The 21,784-nt window shown below is 32.0% G+C and overlaps 1 protein-coding gene across 1 annotated transcript in view; it reads right to left on the bottom strand.

Annotated features, from left to right (window-relative positions):
• The window catches only part of Tbca (Tubulin binding cofactor A), a 33,475-nt gene extending 15,842 nt beyond the window's left edge, over nt 1-17,633 (bottom strand). Inside the window, exons 1-2 of the mRNA XM_067288317.1 lie at nt 17,477-17,633; nt 5,438-5,543 (exon numbers count right to left, since the gene is read on the bottom strand). Coding sequence (XP_067144418.1) covers nt 5,438-5,543; nt 17,477-17,529 — 159 coding nt within the window. The 5' untranslated portion in view covers nt 17,530-17,633. The remainder of the gene's footprint in view (nt 1-5,437; nt 5,544-17,476) is intronic.
• Nucleotides 17,634-21,784: the final 4,151 nt, after the last annotated feature.

Below are 21,784 nucleotides of genomic sequence, written 5' to 3'. Positions count from 1 at the left end.
GGAAAGTATAACTCATGATGGTGTTATAGATCTGTATACCATAAGGAATAATTCACTAATAGGAGTAAGGTACTAAGATAAAATTTTGAAACTTATTATTCTATATGATGCAACAATTGGAAATTTATTCATTCTCATGAATGATAATGCATGCTCTACAGAGCATAGCTAGTTACAAACATGCTTGAAAAAGGTGTGAAACACATGGACCATCCTGCAAGTTTACTTGACAAACCTAATTGAACGTTATTAGAAGCAAGCATAAAATTTCTTAGGAGGATTAATCATACAGGAACACAATCATGATAGATCATACAGGCTTTATTGACTACAAAGAAAATGCATTTCAGACTATTACCACCACAGAGAAAAAAGGGGCCTGGTAGAAAAGTGAAAATTGTAATGAAAGTCAAGTTGGAAGGATAAAAGAGAACTGTTGAAGACAGTGACAAGGTTTCAATGTGATCTGTAGCCCTGAAACAAAATTTCATGTAGTTGGCTCTATGAGGCTTTGAAAACAAAAAACACATATTAAACATTGAAAGGAGGAGATAACTCAAGACAGAATGACATGCAAAGATCACTGGCAAAAGACAAAGTGCAGAAGGTTGTTGCAAAAATTCTCTGAAAAGTTCTTCATTTTAGATGATGAATCTTATGTCACCCTTTTGCACTTGATAATCAATGGTAATGGTGGATTTTATACCAGTAATATCTCCTATACACCTGCTGATGTAAAATTTTTCAAAAAAAAGAAATATGAGATCAGTCTTGGTTTGACTGCAATAGGACCAAACAGACTAAGTCAAGCCCTAATCAGAAAATCGAGTTTTGCTATCAATGTCCAGAAGTAGTTAAATGAATGTATATGTTGCCTTATTGTCTACATTCAAAAGAACGATTCTCAAGCACAATATGTCTTGGCCAAAAGAAGCAAGATCCCACTATGTCAAAACTATACTTGATTATCTGTGACAAGAAAACATCGACTTTGTCAAAAAGGTGGGCAATCCTGAAAACCTGCCAGAAATAGTCAAATTGAGGATTTTTGGGAAATTCTCAAATTTACAAAATGAAACAGGAAGCAAAAACACAGATCAGCTGATCAGTCACAAAGTACTGTCTGAAAAATATAAACTAAAATTTTATACAGTAACTTGCCCTGCACACCCAAAGTTGAATCTACTGTGTTTGACAAAGGAAAATAAAAGAAAATGTACAGCTTTTCATCACCTTTCCAATGACTATTTAGTTCAGAGTTTCCTTTTTTCAAAGGTAAAAATTACATAAATTTGTAAAGATTTTTCTGGGCATCTGTTATAATAAACAAAAACAATGATGATAATCAGTTCTGCAAAGTCAAATACAAACTCAAACCAAAGTAAAACAATTCAACAATATTTTCCTTGCTGCTTTTCCAAAGACCTGATAAAATAGCAATCATCTTTCTAAGTGAAAAATTTTTGTAATTTAATAAATCTGATTCTGCTAGAAAATATTGTAAATTTTGAACTGATTATTGAGATGTTAGAGAGCATGCAGAAAAATGCTATTGCCTGTTTGTCAAAAATGATATTATGTTGATAATGACAGTTAACAAAATGGTACTATTTGTAATTTAAAAATAATCTGATATTGTCTTCTCTTATTTGTTACAAAAGTATGCAGTTTCATGAAATGTAGCAATAATTCTTTTGCTACTGCTAATTTTGATTTGTTTGCTACTGCTACTGATTTGTTAATCTAATAGAGAATTAAAAACAAATTAGCAATAGCAAAAGAATTATTATTTGCTAAAATTAAATTTTGTGATCACTTGAAAGAAATTTGTGTGGACTTTCACAAATTTTTATATAAAATGTAATGGAATGGATTCATAGCAAAGCATATAAATAAAAAGAAAGATAAATTTTCTGAAAAAAAAGTTTAGAGAAAAGAAGACAAAATTTAATGACATTGTGTAAAGCACAAACATGTATTACACTTTTGATACAACAGATACAATTGTGGAAAAAAAAACCATACCAGGGGATATTATATACATATAAACTATATTTTGTTTCACACTGTTACATTTATTACTGCATGTGAAAGAGTTGTTTGTTTTATAGAGTCAAACAAATTCAGATTTTAAAAATGTCTTGAAATGATGTTTACCATTCTAAATTATTGTCTATATAACATTTAAGAATTCATATGACATAGATAATTATGCATTTATTTGAAGTATTAGAACTGCAGATTAAAATTGCAGTCTACATTTTTTCCATATTTCAAAATTTACTAATTAAAATTATTTAATCACAAATATTAAAATCAATTGATATGGAAACTTAGAATTGAATTTGTTAAATCATTAATAAATTTATCTACTTAAATTTAATTTTTAAAAATTGTATGAATTGCATAATTCAATCATTTTCAGTACTAACTATTTATACAAGGTAATTTATTCAGAATTGAACACTTATTATGTGGAGTATCTGTATAAATGAAAAAATGAGCATGAAATATGAAGGGATGCTTGGGTGACAGCTTTGTCATTTCATAACAAAGCAGTCAACCAAGCCATGTTTTACATTATATATTCAAATGTGACGGTGCAACTGAACAAAGCAAGTGTTCAACCCCAAGTGAATTGCTCTGTAATGTATATAACAGAGGTGGGCAAGCAAGAGTTCAGTGGGAGCCAAAATGTAGGTTTTGCAAAATGCATGGGAGCTGCAATTCTGTACTGTCATGGCGGATAGTATGGTAAGGCTGGGAAGGATAGCACTTTCAGCAAGAGCCGCATGTAACTCAAAAAGAGGCTCTCGAAGCCACATTTGCCCATACCTGGTATATAATGTGCTTAATTTTCAACAACTGGATATTTAAAATTAGTATATTGCTTAAAAATTATACATTATACAAATCACAAAGACTAATAGACCTAATTATTTTAAATGACGATAGAGTTGAATTTTATTTTTTGGTGTAACAGGGATAGGTCTATAAATAAGAGAATTTTGATTGTACATGTATAATATGCAGAGAAATGACACAGTTGACAGGCAAACATTTAATCTAAACATTAAAAGTAAATTGCACTTGAACAAATGATACATTCATTTGAATTCTGTACAATGATATTTTAATACAGATCTATTTTAAATATTCACTGAAAATCTATTTAAATACTGTTGCACTTGAACAGATTATAACAACAGAAAATTAAGCACATTATATACCAGGCATTATAATAAAAATCTGTAATGTTACAAATTTTTATCTGAGTAAGTTAATTTATTAAATTCAAATACATTTTAATTAATCTTCGACTAAAGAATCTTCAATTATTATATCTGAAGTATCGTTAATAATTCAGTCTTTCAATATTGTGATTTCCAAGAACATGAGGTCATCTCAGTCTAAAGCAGGGGTCGACAAAGTGGTTGATATCAACCTCCAGGGGTCAATATAACATATTGGAGGTTGATTATAAAACTTAAGCTAAGGATAAGGGGGAGCTAAGGATCAAGCTTATCCATCTCATTGATTATCTGTTACAAAAATTATTAACAACATATATACAATAAATGAAAAAAATGTAAAAATTAAAAGAAATGTATTAAAATAGTAAGGGCTTTTTTTGCTTGTAACACAAACTTTTTGGTGGGGGTTGATGTGAGGTTTCAAAAACTTGTAGGGGGTCGATGATCAAAAAAGTTTGGCGATCCTTGGTCTAAAGTATCAAAATTCTATCAAATCATCCTAAAAGTTAAACCATTTTAGTCAAGAATAAATAGACATTGCAGTCTTCTCACATAAATTTACAGATAAAAATATATATGTCACAGTGAAAGACTGAAATTAGAGAATGTCGACACACATGAAAGACTGTCGGTGAAATACTGAATATTTGGTTATATTATAAATGTTATGTTATGTTAGGTTAGGTAAAAAATGTCCCTGACAGAAGCAGCTGCAACTAATTCGAGAAGTGGAAGGCAAGGCTATACACGGTGTAATTGCAAAAAGAAGTGTTCCACAACTAAATGCTAGGAACAATATTTTTATTCAACATTCACATCAGTGCATGCTGAATGTTGACATTTGTCGGTGTAAGTGAGAAATAATGATATTTAGCAAATATTTCGTACATACATGAAACAACCGTGTGAATGCTGACATTCGCCAGATATCGGCCTTTCACAATAACATAATAATATATTATTGAATTTTCCAGACAATCTATATCATTAATTCTGAAATATTTGAGGAAAGTGATGAATAGTAGAAGGCCATATGATACACATTTGTATCCAATAAATCTATATATATAAAATTACATGTCCTGACTGACTGATTCATCATTGCCCAGAGCAAACTGCTGAACCTAAAGAGGTGAAATTTGGTACACAGTTAGGGTACATCATAAAAATGCACACCAAAAAGGGATTTTTCGAAATTGTCCCCCACGGGAGAGAAGGAGAGGATTAAGGCTTAACCTGAAGAACAGCTTCTACTGTACTATTTTAGATGCAGTTTTTTTGTTTTTGATAGTAATAATTTAATTTCCAAATGTACAATATTTACCAAATCATCCAAAACATTTGCCTGAGCAATGCCGGGTTCATTTTCTAGTATTACATAAATTAGAAAAGAAGCTCTATATACTTTGAATTACATTTTAACAACAAAAACTTCAAAATTTTCTATTGTTTATAAATTTTTTTAAAAATTATATGAAATTACAAGTTTGTAAACTGTTTGGAAAAGAGTTGTAAATTGGATTATGAAAACCACTCTTTATAACTTGCTGGAATAAGGGCAATTAGCCTGGTGGAGTTAGGAAACAGATCAGTCAAACCATGGGGCAATGGTTGGAGTTATTTGTACAAGAGCAATCTAGGATTAAGACCTCTGTATAAAGAATATTTTCTAATATAATCAGTTTCCTTGCTTTTATTTTTATACTGGAGTGTTGTAGAGTTTACAATAAAATATATACAAAAATCATTATTCTATCTTCAACTGATCGACAGTTCAAGAAACAAGAATTATATTCAATGTTATATGCAAAGTCTTTTCAACTGCTTCTCATTTATCACTATTAATTTTAAAATTATAAATTAAAAAGTTTCATTATGGAATTTAAGATTTTCATTAATCTTAAAGCTTTTGAAGCTTTTTGTTGAAGCAAGAAAATAATGTTTTTGGCTTATCATCGGCTAAATAAACAAATATTTAGTCTAGATATGTTTCTTTAAACTTTTGGTAGATAATATAGTTGTTACTTTATTCTTTAGAAAATGTTTATGCTTATAATACAGAAAAATAGGGCTATTTTAAATGATATAAAGCAAAATGAGAATTAAAAAATTACCCTTCATTAATTACTTTTTATAGATTTCTAAAAAAATATTAATTTAAACTTTTAAAAAACTCTTCTCACCTGTTTTTTAATTTCATATTCATCTTTTCCTTCTTCCTTCATTTTTTCCACTTTTAGTCTTTGCAACTCAGCTTCTTTTTCATACATTGCTTTTTCTTTTGCTAACCTTAAAAATGCAATTTTCATTCTGATTAAATTAAAGTATTTTATTCAGTTTATATATAATTTTTAAATCTTTTTTATAGTAATTTATTACTTAATATAAAATAATTATAAGTTACAAATATGGAACTTTACAAGAAGCTTTCTACGTCACTGTTTTTTGTTTATATTGTCTGATTGAAAGAAAATCAAATACTTTCAAAATCTATTTGGAACATTTGAAAATTTTGAGTTTTTCTTTATAGTTTTGTGCTAATTTTTTACTCTAAAGTTTTTCCTTTCAATACAAATAGTAATGATTCATTCGAAAATACTTCAAAATATGTTCAGTCTAAGTATGAATTTGATACCAGTAATGCATTTTGTTATAGACTTTTAAATACTTTTACTATAATAAATAGAATGCTTGAAAAAATTTCATTTAGTTACATTTTGTATCTGAAGAAATTAATACAAACTTTAAATTTTGAGATTCAAACATCAAGATTTTTTAGATTAAATTAATTTTTCCAATATTTTTAAAGTGTAAACAAATTCAAATTAAAAGGCAAAAAAATTTTAATGAACGCATAATATATTTTACAACAAACCTAATGTTTTTAAGCAATATTTTCATAGTTTCCACACCGTACATAAATATGTACCAGCTATAAGGGTCTATGTCAGATGAAAGGGATGGAATGAGACATGTGAAAGTTGAAACATGGATCTTTCTCTTTCAGCTGTTTTGTTTTTTACATTTTTAAAATGTTTTTATACTATATTTATCATTTTATTGGTTTAATTTTTTATAAATTTTATTACTGTGATCCATGTGTCAACTCTATATGTCTCCTTTCATCCCTTTCACCTAAAGCTGACTCATGTCTATTCTTTCACTACTCAGACTATAATAGAATCTAATAATATATGGCAATATCTTATAGAAATGTTTTTTACTGGTGATGATAATATTGATTAAAAATTTAATAAAATTAAAATTAATATAGTTTAAAAGAACTAATATTTTAAAGACCTGTTTATATATTAAAATGTATTTAAATGCTTATATTTATCTTATAAAAATTATTTCAGCAGTTTATATATTTCTAATATAATCTGTTAAAATTTACAAATCTCAGAAAACAAATGATTTATTTCTTGTTTGAACATTTTTCTCATAAATCATAGGACTAAACCATTTCCACAATGTAAATATAGAATCTTTATTTCTATCAAGAATGTTTTCTCTAAATTAGGTTAATCTATTATAGTGCCAAGTTTTGCATTCTTTCAATAATCTATGATCTGTTGGTTGTTTCTTGTATTCAGTTTTATAACTAATTTTTCTAATACAATAGAAGTTTGCTGATCTGGCACTTAAAGAATCAGAATGATAACAGATTATTGAAAATGTTAGGATTACTGAATGTTTTTTGTATTTCTGCAAAATTCAATAAGTTATGTGCAATCTGAACATTGCAAACATTGCTATACATTCTGTACCAGTTTAAGCTGCTGTATGCTTGTGATTGGTTTATGCACACTCTTGAGGAGTGTCTGAAGATAATACAGTGCATGTAATTGATAAAAATAATTTACACTTTTGGCTGGGATGTTACAGAAGAAAGTTACTTTTCCAATACAGCACATGAATAAACTTTATTGTCTTAAGATTAATTGAAAAACCTGAAAAATCATTAATGATGACGTTACTGTACAAAAATAAACATTTACAATGATTCAAGGACATATTATTTTCCAAATATGCACAATAAAAATACAATTCACAAATGCTACATATACTCTGAGTATCAAAAACCAAACATGTAGCAACATTTAAGGCTGCACTCCACTTTCACCTTGATTTCTGTTTGGGTCTTTAGCACATCATGTGACCAAACAAATTGGCAAATAGCATGTAAATTTAAAAAACAAAATAGAAGCTAGTGTTATACATGGTGTCAATTATTTAGATAAGAATCAAGAAAAACATCACCTTTTCAAGTTTATTATGGATTATAATTCAATTTAACAAATATTCTTAAAACTATTGCTTTAAGAAAAAGATTATTATAGAAATTAAATTTATTAAAATAACTAGCAGGTAAGCCCGGCATTGCTTGGGCAAAAGTAACAATAGCGAAGATTAAGATTATTACATTATAGTCAGAAAAAAAAGAGTAATTTCATCAACAAACTAAGTTTTTCTAAAGAAAGGTTGAATTTGAAAATCGAATGTTCTAATATTGTTCGATTTTCACGACGTGTTCTGATTATATCCTTCGATTTTCATCAAATGTGCTAAAGAAGAAAGGTCGAGAAAAACCGAACTAATCTGTTTAAATTTGAAAATCGAATATGTTCCAACATATTACTCTTTTTCTTTTTTCTTTTTTTTTCCAGCGCCCGTAAATCTTGCACGTCGCTTTCTCTTGTTCTCCATTGTTACTTAACACTTGCACTGTTACTTAACACTATCATTGTTACTTAACACTTTGGTACTTAAATCTGGTACCCTAACTGTGTACCAAATTTCAACTTTCAACTCCTAACCGTTTTAGCGAATATTAAGATTATTACGTTATAGTCAACCTTACCCGTTTTCACAGAATGCAAGAATTGGGTCCTCCCTGTTTCCAGACTAATTACAGAATTTTTAGATAGGTCTAAAAATATGTTCGATTTCCCGCAAAAACGAAAAAAAACTGCATCTGCGTCTTGCACGTCGCTTTCTCTTAACACTTCCATTGTTACGTAACACTTCCATCGTTGATTGAAGTGTTAAGACTTAACCCTGTCCTCTTCCCCGTGGGGAGGAATTTCGAAAAATCCCTTCTTAGTGTGCGTTCTCGTGACGTACCCTAACTGTGTACCAAATTTCAACTTTCAACTCTTAACCGTTTGGACATGTCTCGATAATGTATATAGAGGCTTTAATCCCCCTTTCGAAATTCCCCCGTGGGGAGGAATTTCGAAAAATCCCTTCTTAGTGTGTGTTCTTGTGATGTACCCTGTGTACCAAATTTCAACTTTCAACCCCTTACCGTTTGGGCTCTGCGCTGATTATTATTATCATCAACTCGTCTCGATTATATATATAGGTAATAATAACAGGCTTTAAAACTAACATGCTAACAAAGAACTATCAATAACTTTATTTATTGACTGTTCTTTCTTAGTTACTTGTTAAGTATTGGCAAGGTATCATACAAGCTAAAACTAAAGTAATTACATTCTCGTGTGTCTCTGATTGGAAGGAAATGTATAGTATCATGTACGACCATGTTGAATTTACATAAAACTTCAAATATAAGGCTTACACAACACTACAAAAACCTTAAAATTGCAGTGATAATTTTAATCTTATAATGTTTTCATTCATTTTTATTGACCTTCTTAGGAAAAATACAAATTGATTATCAGTTTCATTTGAAACGAATGGAAACTTAAACATATTCTGGCATACATATTTAAATATTGACATTCTATATCAAGTATTTAAATGAGAAAATGCTGGACTTTTAAATAACACACCTGTATTTTAGAACCCTTGTTTAACTCCAATAAGTCCTTTTTGTAGAAAACAGACTAATGTTTTCAATCCTTCTCTGTCTTACTGGAGTTAAACAAGGTTTCCAAAATATAGGTGTGTTATGTACAGAAACTCCAATCTATAAAGAGTTTATGATATTTGGACTTTTAATAAATAAATGAAAAATGTACAAAAAAAAAAAAAAAAAAAAAAACTAAAAATACAAAATTCATAAATGAGCTATACAATTAACAAAAATATTCAAAGAAAATTGTTTAAATTCTAGAGTAAACTCTAGAATACATTTAAGTTTCTGTTCTTTTTGAATGAAACAACATTTGGTTTGTATTTTTCCTGAAGCAAATTGGTAAAAAGATTGAAAATGTTAGATTAAAATTGCAGTAATAATTTTAAAGTTTTTCATAGTGTTGTTTAATGTAAGTGCAGTATCCAAATGAGTAATATGAGGCTTATTTTTAAGTGTTACACACACAATCTAAACAAATATATTTAAGTTGTTTGCTTTTTATCTAGTAGAATCTGTTGACTACTTTATGAATTACTCGATCTACTTTTACCTATATTTGTCATAATGGTCAACTTAATAGACACTTCAGACTTCTGATAAGTTGATCATAATGACAAATCTAGGTAAAAGTATTGCAATACAACAAAATTGCACAATGTTCTAGTATACATCTCTCTTCAGCACATTATGCTTCCTTTTATGTTTTCCAGTACACAACAGTCAGTGATGGTTCTTGAGGATATCTCTCTTTTCATCTGTAACCTTATTCTTGTGTAGTTGCTTTTTCTTTGTAAGTTATATAAAGTAAAATAATATCAGATACTTGAAAAAATTTTTAGTATCTAGTGTGTTAAAGAGAAAATCAAAACTAGAAATCATCAACCACTTAGACAAAGAAGAAAGTAGTTTCTTTAGCTGGAAGCTATAACAGGAAAGATAACAATATCAGGCATAAAAGCCAACTGATAAACAATCTTAGAATTTTCTGCCAGATTCAAGTCAGATAATGGATCTAAGAAACTAAAAATGACAAAAGATGCAAATGACATAACACTAGATAGCACACTTCATTTGTTGTTTCATAAGTGGAGGAGCAGTGGAAAATCATATTACATTTTTCATATAACATGATTTTCCACTGCTCCTCCTTTTTTGGAAAAGGTGCTATATATGAACAGACACTTGGATGCTCTCCTGATTTCAAAGCCAGCAATGGTTAGTTTTAGAAACCAAGCCACAACAAACCACATTGTCACACACACCACAAGTCATTGTGACATTAAGAAAATGTTACAATGAAGGAGAGTCATTGTCCTATAACATGGCTGCTAACAAATTCAGGAAAAGACTCCTAAAATTCACAGAAAGCAAGGGTTATTTCAATATCTACAGCACAGATAAAACAGGGATAAACTATAAGGCACGTCCTGAAAGTCACTGGCTTTAAAGTTAGAAAAAGGCAAATCACTGCATTGGTTTGCACAAACACCAATGATACTCATGCATTGCTAGTGATAAGTCTAAAAACTTTATTTCAAAACTGTTGCTTGCAAATTTATCATTTACAAGTCACAAAAAATGTGTGGATGAACTCCAATTTTGTGAATGATATACTAAATACTTTATACCAACTGTTAAAAAGCATTGTGAATGCAAACAACAACAGGACAAAGTGTTGCTGATGCTTAATAATGAACCATATCTTCAACTGATGTGCTAAATGCAATTGATAATGATTTTGAGGTGATGTATCTTCTAAATGTCATAGCATTAGCTCAATGCAATGGATCAATGTGTAATTGAGAAACCGAAGACATACAGAAAGCTAATTCTATATCATTTACTTTTGGCAGAAAATAACAAGGAAAATGTAGTTGCTTTTACTAAAAAGCTTAATTGAAAGAGTGATATGTCTGAGTGAAACTAGTGAACTTGTCAGAAATGAAATAAAGAGGTCAATGAGCAAGAACAAAGAAAAACAGGTCTGATGCATGCTGAGGCATTTGATATATGACAGAAATGACAGGGTATGAGTCAAATTTTCTTCTACTCAACTGCTTCTTCTCAAAGAGATAAGGGATTTTGCAGATAAGAGAATTTTACATTTGTGCAAAGGAAAATAAGCAATTACAGGGTCAGCCAAAAATCCATACAAACTTTAAAAATTCATAAAAAAAAAGAAAAAACATTGTATTGAAGTATAGTTTGTATTATAAGTATTCTCAGAATGGGAGATTTTTTTGACAGAAAAAAACTGTAGTTTGAAAAGTTGTTGATAGTTGGTACTGAAGACATTCTTATGGCAATGAAAATGATTACTGTGCATTCAATTTATTTATTATAACAGCAATTCTGACAGCAAGTGTTTAGCATGTCCTCTACCACAAGGTATGATATAACTGATGCAAGTGACAATGCCTTTGAACTGTTCAGATGGAACACACTTCAAGCTGAATGGTATCTTTCAGTTCCAACAATGTGGAAAGACTTGACTGGTACACTTTACACTTTACTACCATTACCAGATAAACTGGCATCAAATCTGGAGATCAAGAAGACCATGAGATCTTGCAGTGCCTATTGATAAATCAGTCATCACCAAATATTTTGATCAAAACTTTCTTTACTAGAGAAGTGATGTGAGAAGATGCACCTTCCCATATAAATATGACTGTTGGCAACATCTTCCTTTTTTGAAAAAAAAGAGACAACTTACTCTTGTAGTGTCAAATAATGTTGTGCATTGTTTTCCAGCCATTTCTTGAACAAAAAGCTCTTCAGAGGAAAAACTCTTCAATGTAGGTTACAGTGAAGTCATACCAAATTGTCACTTGTGGTGAGTGAAGCAACTGCATTGTGAACATATGTGGAATAGCAATTGCCCGTGTATGATAGCTGTGTATGTTCACTTGTCCATGCAAGGAAAATATGGCTTCATCTGTCCAAAACTACACACCATTGTGCAATGTTTGATAATGCCCATGTAGCAAATGTATGGTATCTGCTGGTAAAAGCTGGTGCAATGATTGCAATCTGTACAGACATAGATTCAAGACACCGTGAAAGATAAAAAAATTAAATACCTTCTAAAACCGATAACCGGTGCGAACTATTTTTCGAAATGGCGAACGTTTTCACTGCCCCTCCTGGGCTCTTCCTCAGGCCAATTCTGGATTTGATAATCGAACAGCATAAATAAATGGAACGTGTTCCGTAATTTAAACGATCGAGTACGTTGGGCAACCGCGTGCCGTTCCAAATATTTAAATTTTCTTTTATTCCGTTTGGGAACGATGTGCGCCTCCTATGATAAATACGCGTGACGTCAACTGATTTACGGCCTTTCTTCTAATAAAAACTGCCAAGCAGTGGAGAGTTTCCTTTCTTCCTTGAAATTAATACATGTTGTTGTGCGATCGGCTTTATAAATTTCAATTTCCTCCAGAGTTCTCAGATGTTCTTGATGTTGGGTGGTGCGGATCACCTTTGCCTCATTAAAATTCGGTGTTATATCCGGGTTTGCTGCATACGTTGACAATGCCGTTGTGTATTTATGGCGGGTAATGTCGGATTTATGCTCCTTTATTCTAGTGCATAGTGGGCGTTTAGTGGACCCTATGTACAGTAATTGTTTCTGCCATCTGTCGTCCTGTAGAGGGATACTATACACTCCCGGAAGCCTATACGGGTTAGGTGCGTCTTTTCCGTTTCTCAATAGGCTGTATATGGAAGGGTTTCTCCGATAAGCGATTTTAATTCCCCTTTTTTTCGCAATTGTGTTGTATATTGTTTTAAGGTGCGGGTTGTATGTCATCGGGGTCCTTTCTGTGTTTTCTTCTCTGGTAACTTTTTTCACTACGCTTTCTTGGTTTGTTATACTGCTTGTATGGAGGTGCCGGTTATATAACTTTTTTACGATGTTAGTGTAACCGTGCTCTCTTGCTATTCTATTAATAAACGTTAATTCCTGTTGTAGAGCATCGTTTGTGGAAGAGTGCGTGTAGGCTCTTTCTATTAAAGCCCTAAAGGCAGCCATTTTATAGGAGTAGGGGTCACAGGAATCGAAGGGGATGTACGATGGTATGGTTGTAGGTTTTCTGTAGACCCTCGTTTGTAGTATCCTTTTTTCGATCCTTATTTCTATATCCAAGAAGTGGATTATTTCAGGACTGTGTTGCTCCATTTCCAGTTGTAGGCCATAGGGGTTGTCGTTCATGACCGTTTTAAACTGCTTTAGGTCCGGCATCGATTTCCAGAGGATAATGATGTCATCTATGTATCTTCCGTATAAAATTATGTTTGAGAGAAACGGTGACAGTGTTTTGGCTTCCAATGCTCTAATTACCATTTCACATAGGTCCCCGGATAGCGGACTCCCCATGGGTACACCCCTCTCCTGTGCATAAGCTTTTCCTTTGAATTGGAATACTGAACTATAACACGCCAAATGGGCTAACTCTAAAACTTGATGGTGCAGGCTGTCATCATTTACTTTCTCCATGAGGAAATCTCTCAGTGCACAAAAACAAGGTTCTATTCTAATTGAGGGGTATAACGATCTAAAGTCCCATACTGTGGCATAACCGGGTGTGTCTATGCCTTTAAGTTTTTGTATCAACTCTTTCGGACTTGAGATATTGAACTGATAGCCATTCAGATGTGTGGATAACATATTATGCACTGATTTCTCCAGTTTAATATGTACACTGGAGAAATCAGTGCATAATATGTTATCCACACATCTGAATGGCTATCAGTTCAATATCTCAAGTCCGAAAGAGTTGATACAAAAACTTAAAGGCATAGACACACCCGGTTATGCCACAGTATGGGACTTTAGATCGTTATACCCCTCAATTAGAATAGAACCTTGTTTTTGTGCACTGAGAGATTTCCTCATGGAGAAAGTAAATGATGACAGCCTGCACCATCAAGTTTTAGAGTTAGCCCATTTGGCGTGTTATAGTTCAGTATTCCAATTCAAAGGAAAAGCTTATGCACAGGAGAGGGGTGTACCCATGGGGAGTCCGCTATCCGGGGACCTATGTGAAATGGTAATTAGAGCATTGGAAGCCAAAACACTGTCACCGTTTCTCTCAAACATAATTTTATACGGAAGATACATAGATGACATCATTATCCTCTGGAAATCGATGCCGGACCTAAAGCAGTTTAAAACGGTCATGAACGACAACCCCTATGGCCTACAACTGGAAATGGAGCAACACAGTCCTGAAATAATCCACTTCTTGGATATAGAAATAAGGATCGAAAAAAGGATACTACAAACGAGGGTCTACAGAAAACCTACAACCATACCATCGTACATCCCCTTCGATTCCTGTGACCCCTACTCCTATAAAATGGCTGCCTTTAGGGCTTTAATAGAAAGAGCCTACACGCACTCTTCCACAAACGATGCTCTACAACAGGAATTAACGTTTATTAATAGAATAGCAAGAGAGCACGGTTACACTAACATCGTAAAAAAGTTATATAACCGGCACCTCCATACAAGCAGTATAACAAACCAAGAAAGCGTAGTGAAAAAAGTTACCAGAGAAGAAAACACAGAAAGGACCCCGATGACATACAACCCGCACCTTAAAACAATATACAACACAATTGCGAAAAAAAGGGGAATTAAAATCGCTTATCGGAGAAACCCTTCCATATACAGCCTATTGAGAAACGGAAAAGACGCACCTAACCCGTATAGGCTTCCGGGAGTGTACAGTATCCCTCTACAGGACGACAGATGGCAGAAACAATTACTGTACATAGGGTCCACTAAACGCCCACTATGCACTAGAATAAAGGAGCATAAATCCGACATTACCCGCCATAAATACACAACGGCATTGTCAACGTATGCAGCAAACCCGGATATAACACCGAATTTTAACGAGGCAAAGGTGATCCGCACCACCCAACATCAAGAACATCTGAGAACTCTGGAGGAAATTGAAATTTATAAAGCCGATCGCACAACAACATGTATTAATTTCAAGGAAGAAAGGAAACTCTCCACTGCTTGGCAGTTTTTATTAGAAGAAAGGCCGTAAATCAGTTGACGTCACGCGTATTTATCATAGGAGGCGCACATCGTTCCCAAACGGAATAAAAGAAAATTTAAATATTTGGAACGGCACGCGGTTGCCCAACGTACTCGATCGTTTAAATTACGGAACACGTTCCATTTATTTATGCTGTTCGATTATCAAATCCAGAATTGGCCTGAGGAAGAGCCCAGGAGGGGCAATGAAAACGTTCGCCATTTAGAAAAATAGTTCGCACCGGTTATCGGTTTTAGAAGGTATTTAATTTTTTTTGTTTTACAACCCGGTGTGGGAGAAGTGTTAGTTTATTAAGGCTATACCGTGAAAGATGTTTGGTTTAGTTAATGGAATCTGTCAATCTGTCAAGGATGCCTGCCGGAAAAACTTTCAATGGAAAACTGGTCCTTACATTCTCATTTCTTTCAGCAAGGTATTCATGTCAGCACAAACTATTGGTGACTTTTCCAACTATAAATTTTTTCCTGTCAGAATCCTTCATCCTGTGAATACTTATAATATAAACCAACTGATGTAAACCATACTTCAATTCAATGCTTTTTCATTTGTTTATGAATTTTTAAAGTTTTTATGGATTTTTGGCTGATCCTGTATTTTTCAATAAAAGTAAGGTTCTTTTATAACACTCATTTGCAGTTCTTATTATATTATCCCAACATGATGCATTCATGTGAATTTTTTTCTGGAATATTTATAGGTTAGTTACTTGAACCATCTCTAGTCCAAATTCATTTAGATAATCAAAGTTGTACTGTATATCTCTTTATATATAGATTTTCAGATAAAAGTTAAATTGGCATTTTTAGGAATATGTTATTACTTTTTTCCTTTAAGTTTTTGATATTCTTTAAAGAATAGCTTTTCCAATAAGTTATTTTTTTAGTGTTTAAAAATTGTAAATATAGTAATAATCTAAAAGTTTCTTGTTGAGATAGTCTTTCAAAAAGTGTGGCAAACATGCAAACATTAAAACAGTGGAACAATTTTTGCAAGATAAAAGTTGTATTTCAATAAAGCAAAAAATAAGTAATATGTTACATATGACAAAGTCTAAGAGGTTAAGTTATTGATGTTAAGTACTAAAAAAAAGTATACTGCAGGTAGATTTTAATGTTAAAAACTCATTTAAACAGATGAAACTATAATAAGTATAAATTTGTTTTCAGTCTACATTTATATTTAATTCTATATTATACAATTATTTTAATTTATTTTTAACTTGATGATGACTGTAAATAGTGAAAATATTTCTTTACAATAAAAAAATTTTACTGGATTAAAAAAATGCAATTTAGGTTAATGTTACCTATGGTAGCAAACATGGCGGCTCGTCTCTGAAACAGTGGGGATGCACGTTCTAACCTAACCTAACCTATTCTAATAAATTACCATAATTACTGCCAACCAAATTATTAGAATAAGTTAGAACATGAATCCCCACCATTTCAGAGACGAGCCGCCATGTTCGCTACCATAGGTAACATTAACCTGAAATTTATTTAATATATATTGGAGCAGAGAAATAGGTGGTCTCACAATTACCATTGGAAGAATAAACCCGGGACAAAATCAAAAGAAACAAAAGTAAATGATCCAGAAGTAGCAGCTAAAAGGTGGCAATCGCATAGACTAATTTTGGGAGAGTTTAGAGATAAAAAAAAAAAGCATAGAAATATGTCACATAGAGTAATTTGGGGACTGTATATATCGCAAAGAGGTATGGTTCCTTTGACTTTTTTGCTCGTACTGATATGCTCTACAGCTCCGTTAAGGTCCCAACCGTCTCATTCAGAGCTCAAACCGAACCGGATAAACTCGAACATCGAAGACACCATTCAATACTTCTGCAGACAGAATATCCTACATATTAGTCATCAACTTTTGATTTTAAGATAAGATCTAATAAATGTAATGAGGATGCTGATAATGAAGAGGAATTTTACCCAAAAAAACATATTTCTAAATTATAATTAAGAGCTATTATGGAGTATATTTAATAATTCTAATTATGAAATACCAAAACATTTTTAAATTTGCATTTGCATCAACAACCACTTTTATATATAAAACACTCACCATATGTTTTATTTACATAAATTTTAAAATGATATCTTTCAAATTATAATTAACAATGTTTATATTTTAAATATTCAACCGATAATATCTTCTTATACAAGGAAAAAATCACATTTATTTTAATTTAATCAAAATATAGGGACAAATTAATATTCAACTGTTCAATTCATTATCGATTACCGGTAAATGCGTCGAAACTTTATTATATATTTTATTATCATCAATATGACAATTTCACTTACCGCTTCACTACACCAGATTTAATCTTTATCTGTTTAATTCTTGAATCGGCCATTTCTCTTCTATTTAATGTAATTTATTAATTTTGTATTAAATGTAACGGACAAATATCTTCACCGCTTGGCAACCAAGATTACGCTTACTACAGCGCCATCCCATGGTTAAAGCGAATATTAACGTAAAAATTTAAAACATTTAAATCTATTATTATTAATTATTAAATTACTTTTAATATAAATAATTAATAATGAATTATTTATAACATTTATTAATTTATTAAATTAATATTAGCTATTACTTATAAGTACTATATATGTATATACTTTTATATATCAATAAAAATAAACTTTTATTAAATTTAATTTAGATTCTTTTAAATTATAAATGTTACAAAATTTTTAATTTAAAATAATTCTGTTCAAAACTATTATTTTCTATATTTTTAAACAAGTTTCATAGAACTAGAGTGTGCAGAACGAGATAGAATAACGCAGAGTTTTTCGATATTCTCCAGATTCGATCCCGAACCCCTTAGACCAGAGGTCGCCAAACTTTTTTCACAGCGGACCAGATAACTGAGAGAATGACGAGCGCGGGCCTCATAACTATTTTGTTCAAGCGGCGGGATGGCCGAGCGGTCAAGGTGGCAGCCTACCGCTTTGGGGGACCCGGGTTCGGATCCAAACGGGTCGAAAAATCCACAGGAATTTTTCGGTAGGGTGGTCCGTCCGGATATGTCGGGCCCCGTCCCTCACCACTCGGCCGCTCCATTGTGGGCCTGGCCGAACCCATAATGGGCTTGCTTAAAGAGGCCCTTAGTGCCCACAGGGCGGAAAGAGTTTAAAAAAAATTTTGTTCAATACAGCACACCGAATATACAAAAAATAAAGACAACCAACATATTTATTTACCAATACACAAACACGATCGCTGCAGCAAGCTCGTAATCGCTTAGACACTTCATTGCAGGTACTGTACTTGAGAATGAAACTGGAGAAAAAATTTCGTTCATCACAACTTTTTTCTAGTCATTCATACGAGCTGTTCAAAATAAAACATGCAGATCGAAAAAAAAATTTTAAATCTTTTTCTTTTTTTCTCGGCGCCTCTTTCGGCGACAAACAAAACCACAAAATCCACAACAACAGCAGCACGCGACCAAGTTAAATTGCGTTCGATTTCGAACACGTAAATTCAGTTGAGATTTTGCAACGAATAGGAGTACACGATGGACAAGGCTGCTGAGAAACCCGAAAGCGAAGATTGCCCTTCGGATAGAGAGACGAAGGAAATCCATCTTTATATCTGCATCGAAGCAGACGAGGAAGGGAAGAAGAGAAGTCGGAAAACATCCAGGTCCAGGACACGCGTAAAGAAACAAAAAAGATCCAGGTCCAAGACACGCGTGAAGAAACAAAGAAGATCAAGTCGCAGACCCGCTAAGAAAAGGAAAAGGTCAAAATCTAAAAGGAGAAAGATTTGTTAGAATTGGCAGTCAACACGAATATTTCGTTGCAACGCGACGGGTCCGAATTTGTTAATTTCTTCGAAATTATCAGCCAAACGGCTCTTTTCAGAGCCATTTTTTCGTGATAGAGGGTAGTCTAATCGTACCGTTTAAAATAATACGTAATACACACTGTTTTCTTCTTATCTTTATTTATTCAGAAGAAAATGATAAAGGAGAAACGGGATTAATTGTCAGTTTCTTAAAAGTTTACAAATTAAATTAGCATAAATGTTAAAGTTTTAATAAGATGAATTATATCAAGCCATTTACAGCACAAAATATTATATTTATCGAACGTTTTCGGCTGTCCTCAGTATCGAACATCAACTGATTGGAATTTGTAATATAGAATGCAAGTTTTAAAATTTAAATTTAAAAAGTTTCAGAATAAATAAATAAAATAAATACATAGAATAAAAATAAAGCAAAGGTATACTATAAATCAGCGAAATAATAAACTAAAATTAGACTTTGTTGTTAGTAGCTCCTTTACTAATCTAAAACGTATTTCCAAGCAGTGTCTTTGTGGTTGATGCATAAATGTTTAATAACGTGATTGTATATTGTTATCTTATCATAATCTTTCTGGAGACTTGATCTCTGTTTGTAGAAGTTTTGCGTCTTAAAAGTAGGAAATGTTTTCTGAATTTGTGGCCACGATTGCTAAGGGACTGTCCATATATTACGTAAGGGCGATTTCGGCCATTCTAGACCCCCACCCACCCCTGTGTAAGAAACTGTAATATTTTCTTTGATCCCTCCTCCCCTTCCCTATCTTACGTAGTATTTAGGCATAATTTTATCGAAAGATTTTAACAAAAAAAATTTTTTTAATGAAACCCTAAAAACCTTAGGTCCAAAATATATAATTATTAATTAGTTAATTAATATGTACTATTATTTATAAAAGACTTTATGTGAACAAATTTAAAAATATAAAAATTTAATGAATTCGAATGAACAATTTATTTTAAGAACTTTTTTTTATTATTAACAATCTTTTTATTATTATTATCATTAATTAACGTCATAATATTCATTTTTATATTAATTTTAATTTTCACAAAAGGACGCAAAAAACTTAAAACAAGAGAGAATAGAGAGAAACCACATTCCGTTGCCATGTTGATTACATCTTGGCTAAGGCCAAGAAAATAAACTACATGCTGATAAAATGTGCTAGGTGCACCTGGGGACTAAATCATAAAGCTTGTAAAATTCTACATAATTGGGCAATACAACCAATGCTACTTTACACAACCTCTAGTTGGGGTCATGTAACTAGTAAAAATTCAGTAAAGTAAATTACTCTCTCTTCAAAGACAGTTTGCCATCAGAATTTCAAAGTGCTGCAGAACTGTTTCTACTAATGCCTCTCTGATACTAACAGAGCTCCTTCCTTTGCCACTATGTATTGTAGAAAAGGTTCTACACTACTACATCAGAACTACAAACATCAAGACTCAACAGCGGTCTCTACTCCTATCTACGGCTGTTCATATGCTACCACATTGTAATTACCCTACTATCTCAGATCATCACTCTGTAAACAAGGTTATTTGGTGTCATCTGCTTCCTCCATGGATACTCATGCAGACATCTAAACAAATGGGTCCAAAATCCCCTTTCATGTCGGCTCAAATATCTGTATGTTCCTCCAAACTGACATATTTTGCCCAAAATATGTTAGAATGTATAGATACTCCCACATACCTCCACCTATCAAGCTGACGAAGATGCTGTCTACCAAGCTGTTCAGTGGGCCACTTCACTACCAAATAAAACTCTGTCTATCAACATTTACAGTGATTCTCAATCTGTCCTAAAAGCTCTATTAAATCCCAATTGCAATAGCAATAAAATCACATATATCCAGCACCATATTAAAAGTCATGTAAGTAAGATAACTTTTATATTTGTTCCTGGCCATACTGGCATACTAAGAAATGAAAAAGCCGACTTTGAGGCTACGTCAGCTGCAAAGGACACTGACTTGGACTACACTCACATCTCTCTCTCACGTAGCAGCCTTAACGCTCTAAGGACCCAGAAAAACGAATCCGGATGAGACGAAAAACCTCAAGAATTTCGGGAGTGGTCGTTTACCGTCCGGTCTCCCTATTGTATGGGCTTAACCGAACCCGCGATGAGCATGGTAAAAAGGCCCTCTTAGTGCCCATAGGGTGGAAAAAGCCGGGAAAAATAGCTAAATTCGTATTCATACAATTCTATTAACTTTTTACATTTAAAAACTGTCTAACCGTTTCTAATTGTTCCCACCTCTTTTATAACAAATAAATCATCATCTACATTGATACTGTAATGAATATAATTAATTTACGTTAATAACAAACATTATTAATAGACTTAATAATATTTATTATTAACGTAAATTAAGAGAAAAATGAGTGATTTTCAAAAAATATGTCAAAGAAGCAAACTTTACACACTTATTAGTGGAATAGGCATTTTTAGACACTACAGTAGAAGTTTATTAATGATTCGAATAGCCTACATTTTCTTCTAAAGTAGAAAAACGACTTTATTTGCATAATGACTGACGTCATAAATATTAACAGAAAGAGAATGACGAATAAAATATGAATCGTAAATAAATTTCATAAATAAATCTGATATGAAAATTAATTAAATTAAATATTGCACAATTTTATGGATTAACTTTGTTTTTACATTTCATATTGCGTAATTAGATGATTATTTTTGTATTATTTAATTATATGTAATTTAAATTAAATAGAATTGTTACAAATGCTCTAAAAATATATATATATAAATGTTA

This window comes from Centruroides vittatus, unplaced genomic scaffold (genome assembly GCF_030686945.1).
Source record: "Centruroides vittatus isolate TY-2023 unplaced genomic scaffold, ASM3068694v2 scaffold_861, whole genome shotgun sequence".
Classification (NCBI taxonomy): domain Eukaryota; kingdom Metazoa; phylum Arthropoda; class Arachnida; order Scorpiones; family Buthidae; genus Centruroides; species Centruroides vittatus.
This window is presented reverse-complemented; position numbering and strand designations above follow the sequence as displayed.